This window comes from Passer montanus, unplaced genomic scaffold, assembly GCF_014805655.1.
Source record: "Passer montanus isolate IOZ18808 unplaced genomic scaffold, ASM1480565v1 scaffold22, whole genome shotgun sequence".
Taxonomy (NCBI): domain Eukaryota; kingdom Metazoa; phylum Chordata; class Aves; order Passeriformes; family Passeridae; genus Passer; species Passer montanus.
The window spans coordinates 3298141-3304603 of NW_024366815.1; the positions used below are offsets into that span (position 1 = coordinate 3298141).

A 6463-nucleotide genomic window follows, 5' to 3' on the forward strand; every position below is an offset into this window, starting at 1 on the left:
GAAAGTAGCATAAATATCAGGGAAAAAAATTCTCTCTCAATATTTCTCTACTTCTGTTCCAGTTCAGCTTGGGGGACAGAAAACCCATGCATGTTTAAGAAAAACAGTGATATGATATCCTGAGTAATTTATTGTTCTTAGCTGACAGCTGTATATTGCACAAATCTTTTTCAAAAGTCTGCTGAGTGTTTCTCTACTTCTTCTGTTCCAGTTCAGCTTGGGGGACAGGAAACCCATGCATGTTTAAGAAAAACAGTGGTATCCTGAGTAATTTATTGTTCTTAGCTGACAGCTGTATTTTGCACAAATCTTTTTCAAAAGTCTGCTGAGTTCCCTGTTCTGCAAGATCTGCTGGTCTTCTGTGGCTGTCAGAAGTCCAGTGATCTCAGTGATTTTTGCAAGCAGCTAGAAGTCCCTTCCCACAGAGTTCCTTAAGAGATGGTTCCTTCTGAATGTGCTTAGACATTCAGCATTTTATAATCAACATATAATTGTATATAATTTAATGTATTACTGTACAGAATCTGTAAGACTTTTTTTTCTTTAAAGAGTAAATCAAATAGATCAATCAAGTTCCTTTGCTGGCCTTATTTCCATCATAAGATTTATTACTGAATTCACATATCTTGAAAGTTTTTTCCTTCTTAGAGTATATCTGAGAACTACCAGTATCACTGCAAAAAGACAGACTTGTTTAGGGATATTTCATAAGTCAGGAACCAATGCAGCCTGTCCTGGCTTGAAATCAAATGCAACTTTTTTCCTTCGTGTTAACAAGATTCAGTCTCACCTGTCTGAAGCTGTTATTGTAGTTCTGGTATTTTTTCATCTCATATTATATCCAAGTGTTTTGGTCTAAACTTTCCTCTGTGGTGATGGTCAGAAATGAAATAGTGAATTCTATGTTTTGGTCCTTATTTGGATTTCAGGTTTTTGCAGGCCTAACTTTCTTCTCTGCTTCTCTTCCTGTATGCACTAAAACCAGATTATACCTAATTTCATGTTCAAAAGGTTCATTTACTATCTTTTTTTTTGTAAAAATACATTCTTTTCTACAGGTTTGTTTTCTGGTGTAAAACTGCCACAAATCAAACTTCCTTAGAGCGCTCATCACTCCACTTTGTTTTGTTATTTGTTTTGCTTGCCTCCTAATTTTTTCTTTTGTCTTCTCATTTTGCTGTAATATAAATTTCTACCTGTACAGCATGAAAACTAAGACCAAAAAATGTAATTTCCTTCCTTGGTGAAACTGTTGGGTTGCCTGTGATGCAAAGATAAAAGCACTTCCTTCCCCACAGTTCTGTATGGCATTGTGAAGAAAATAGACTAAAGGAATAAATTTATGGTTTGCATTACTTTGAATTGTCATTCATATTTGGAATCAGGGAAAACAACCTGGAAATTTGAAAAAATTGAATCCAAGTAGTGAAACTATTTTTGCATATTTTCAAACTGTATTTGTCAATAGCAGAAGTTCAGTGATCAGCATATCCACATGCATATTGTTTCTAAACAAACCTGGTTGTGAAAGCAGCTAGACACTTGAATCATGCCAGAAGAGTAACTGTGCACTTCCTGTGCAATTTTTAATGTAGGATTTTGCAAATAGAAATATTCCATACATATTTGGTCTCCTCTAGTACAAATTAAAGAATCCTTGTGGCAGCTAGAAATCAGCAGGCAACAGCACAGCAAGATGCTATTTTGGTAGTCCTTATTCAGCTCCTGTTTATATATATGGAATCTAGAGTAAGTTGTGACTTGAATTATTGGCATAAAAACAATTTTTAAAATTTTTAAAATAATCCCTTATGTAAACACTTTCCTTAGGATTCAGGAAGAATTCAGTCATGGTATAAAGCAGAGACAAATTCAACCAGAAAACTCAGAACTTAGTGAAGCATTATTGAGAAGCACTTTCTTTATTCAATCTATTTGACTATTATTCTTCAAGTAGCACTTGCAATGGACAACCTTTTTCACCTCTAAGTATCACAAGGCACCTTTTTTTTTCTTTTGAAACAGGATTGACAGCTTCAAGTCGACCTCTTTAGTAATACTACATCCAGGTAGGATGATTGTTTGGACATAGGTAATATGATACATAGTATACACAAGCTACTTCAGGAGTTCTAAATTATTTCCAAGGGAAAAGATGGCCTGAAAAGCTATGCAGATTTCTTACTTTGCAACATTTATCTGTAAAATCACTAATCTTGAAATTATCTATTTGATTTGTTAATAAAATATTTACAAAAAGATACATACAGAAAGTTTAAAGAAACTGACTTCCTAAGGAAAATATTCTATCGGTTTGCTAAACACACAACAACACACCACACTCCTCATACAACTATTCTGAAGATATACAGATAAATTCCCTTACCTTTTTAGTTACAAAATCCTGCTGAAGCAGAATAAGATAGTAGATATTTTTTTTTTTAAATCTAGTTAGAAGGTGTGACCCCTTCCCATTTCTTGGCTAGTGTCACACGGACATTTGACTGCAGAATTCTTCTGGATACACAAACAAATTTGTCAGTTTAACATTGAAAGAAGTTGTTTTCCTTAATTTTGAATGCCAAAATCAGTAAATAAATTAAAAACCAGTTCAGATGATGAAGGACCCCAAAAAATAAAAAAGCTTCCTCATGCCCTCAAAAGAAGAAAGCCAAATTCAAGGATTTGAAATCTGATAGAAGTAAATTTAAAGTTTTACAGTCCCATCCATGGCAGCTTTAGTGCTAATGAATCCATGTAATAAAAAATAAATTAATGAAGTCCTGTACTTACCATAATTCTAGTTTTTCTGTCTCCTCAAGCCTGCTGAGGAGTAGGTACTGAACTAGAGGGGTGAAAGATGTTCATTGTCCTTCACTGTGAATATTTCTTTAGAGAGTGTACGTGGTCTATCCAGCCTTCACATGCAAAGATATCAGCAGTATTCTTATTTTGCACAGTATCAGAGACCTAGCAGAATTGTAAACAGTATTTGTTTGGGTTATGTTGCACTGCTGTGAAGGATGAATAGGTTTTATTCATTCATTTAATTGCTTCCAAGATTTTCATGTAAACCAGGTCTATGCTGAAGATAATATTATATAGTTATTCTTTTCAGTAAACTTTGACTGAATTAAAAAGGCAAATGTATTTTGGTTTTATTTTCCATACTCAAGGTTCCTGAATTTGCCTATATTTAGGCTTCACTGTAAATTCCATACATTTCCTTCTGACCCAGACTTTCATGGATGTTTATTATCTGAGGGAATTTTCTATCTCTAATAAGCTGAACTATATCTATATCAATTAGCCTTTAATTATTGAGCTCTTCATAGATGATACTATCAGAAAAATAGGATTGTCCTGGTCAGACAGAGTATTAAAGTTCTGTAGTGCTGCAGACTTCCTGTGCACAAAAATTAAAGGAAGAAGGCATATGGCCATAAACTTCAGTGAACTAGATCTAGAAAAAAACCCAAAAACTAAAACAAAAAACTCAATGAAAAGTGGTGAAAGAAGGAAGAAGAGGAGTGAAGTGCTGGCTAATGCAGAAAAGAGGGTAGTAGTATATATTGGTGATGCCTAACTTCTAAATAACAATCAGTTGAGTTTTCAGTGACCAATCTTCTCAGTATGAATCAATGGGGGATAAATAAATATAATCATAAAAAAACGGAAAGTACTATATCTGTGTCAGAAGCAAGGTTTAAACTGCATTCTGTGGGGAAATCAGGATTTTCCTAAAATCTCACTGCTACAGCACTGAAAATATTACTGTATTGATGTAAGTCTCAAATAATTTGCTTTCTATTAAACTTTCACTCAAATATATCAACACAATCTATTATATAGATAACAGCAAATACAACTACAGATACTTATAAGGGCAATTAGCAAACACTCTACCTATTTTCCTAAAACCAGGAAGTCACCAGGGCAGCTACATGCTTATTTCCTTGACCACAAGAAAAATTTTGAAAAAACCTATTTGAATGAGAAAACATCAGATATATGTAGCTACATCTAATATAGATTTCACTAACAAGGGATTATGTTTCTTAATAAATAAATTAATTAATACCTGTTTTGCAAAGCTGAGCTGGCATTTAAGGCAAAGGCAATACAATTTACTTATTTGTCTAGATTTCAGCAGAGTATTTCAGGTGATATCCTATGTTGAAATTTAAGTGACAGGAATTGGGAGAAGATGTGACCTATCAGAAGGACTGTAAGGTAGACTAGGAGATGGTTAAAGCCACATCTCTTTAGCAGAAAGGGAATTACTGAGTTTAATTGGGATTACTTGCAGTGTTCTGCAGGCATCAGTCATGGGTCTGATCCTGTCTGATCCATTACTTGGGTCTGGTTCAAGAGAAGGGCCTATACTGATGTTACCTGAAGATATTCTAAGCTAAGCAGTTATCATCCTGAGTGAGCCAATAGGTTATACAGGAAGGAGGAGAAGAATTTGTGTATCGGAGTGATAGAACTCAACCAAATTTTAATAGCAAAGTCATATACTTAAGGATGGAAAGAAAACTTTTTTGCTTTGTGCCAGGGACACAATGAGTCACTAACATGACATGCACATGTGGAAAGTACATGTAATTTGAGTGCAGATTAGGCAAATGATTTTTGGGAGAGGCAGGAAAAAAATTTGTGCAGAGGACTGGTGAGGGCTTGTTTAGAGTTTTGTGTGCAGCTCTGGTCAAATATGCTGAGTGACCAAGTGGAGACTTACAGAATGAGTAGGACTTCCTGAAAAGACAATGAAAGAGCTTGAGAAAGTGGAGATGAAGGTCTGTAAGTATCAAGTAAGAAGGAGCATTTCTACCAAAAAATATGGGATTGAAATCAAGTGTGTCTAAATAAGTTGCAACTACATTTAAAGTGGGAATTATATTATAATTTATATTCATTCACATTCAGAAATGATCTTCCAAAGAACATAGAGGAGGAAGGAGATCAGTAAGGGTTGCTTGTACTACATGAGCAATTTAGGAAAGACATTGAATAACAGGACAGGGATAATTCTGCTGGAAAAAAATTTGCTTATGAGAGACAGATTACTAACTGTACTGGAAAGATGCTTGGTCACCATGTCTGCTCACATTGTGTGTTAGATTATGGTAGGTTACTCTAAGCCTATTCTCTTACCACTTTTTTTTTTAAAGTAGGAATGTTTTCACAACCAGGTCTTTAGGATTTGCTCTGTCTATTAAAAGTTTTCTGGTATCTGATAGCTCTACTCTTGGTAGAGAGTTCTGCTCCCACTGTGAGACAGTAACATCAGCTCTTCACCAAGAGGTGCCTTATTACAGGTGCACAGTACAGTAAAAAGCCTGTCAGTTTTCAGGCTTTCTGAAATGTCCCAGGAAGACTGCAGGAATGCTGGGTGCAGGTGTGAGCATATTTTAGAGGAAACCTGTTGCCATTCCTGTGGTCTGAAGGGACTATTCATGGTGACAGGACCAGTGAAAGGTCTTTTTTCCATCTAATATTTGTAGCACAGTAGATTTTGTGGTTTTCTCTCCTGCTTTCTTTGGTGATGTTTTATCTTGGGTACTCAGAGTCTTTAGAGTCACTCATGGTGGGCAGGAAGAAGACAAAGAATGTTCCAGGGGACTCTTCCAGATCTGGACTGCCACTGTGCAAGGGACTAATCTCATTGATCTGATGTCATCTACTGTTTCTGTATTTCCAAACCACTCAGCCCTCATATATCTTTGTTATTAACTGTTTCCTTATATCTTGCTTCCAAGGGGATCTTCCAATGTCTAGTAGTATAGCTAAGTTAGCATGGTTACCTTTTCCTCAAAGGGGACGCTGATTTCTTTTGGTTTTCCCAAGTTAGCTGCCTTTTAAAATTATACCTGTTTGAGAGCTATCCTTCCTCCTCATTCCAGACAAATTTTCCAGTAATTGTATGCTGGGTTCAAAAGTCACTGAGGAAGATGGACAAGTAAGTTCAGTGACAACATAATTGCGCCAGCCTTGTTTCCTTGTTTTGAAATTTCTGCTATAATCTGGATAGTAATAGGACAATTCTTTTGTCCCTTTGTAATGTGCCTCTGATGTCTCATAAAATCTTTAACTCATTGACAAAGTCAAGACACAGTGATGAACTATTCTGCAAATATTGTGAGGAGCAAGCATAATAGCTCTAGTGAAGCTGCATGTTTTCGTAAACATCCTGGTGATCTGTGCCATGAATTAGATGTAAAACATAGGGCTGAAATAAATCTCCAAGGGCATTTTGCTGAAGACAATGACTCTTCAAAGTTCTTCTCTAACAATGTACTGCCAAGTAAATGATGCAATATACATTATTCTTATAACTATGCTGGATTTGAGTTCTTGAAAATCAGTTTGAAAACATGCTAGAAATAATGATGAAAAACATTAATAAAGAGACACTCCATTGACTAACAAAGATAGCATATCCATATTCTAATGACAGCAA

General features: G+C 35.4%; 1 protein-coding gene across 2 annotated transcripts in view; it reads right to left on the bottom strand.

The window, feature by feature from the left end:
- FYB1 (FYN binding protein 1) overlaps window positions 1-6360 on the bottom strand; it is a 63444-nt gene extending 57084 nt beyond the window's left edge. For both annotated transcript variants that reach the window (XM_039710028.1, XM_039710025.1), the window contains exon 1: window positions 2794-6360. In XM_039710028.1, the coding sequence (XP_039565962.1) occupies window positions 2794-2796 (3 nt within the window). In that variant the 5' untranslated portion in view covers window positions 2797-6360. The remainder of the gene's footprint in view (window positions 1-2793) is intronic.
- Between the last annotated feature and the right edge of the window lie 103 nt (window positions 6361-6463).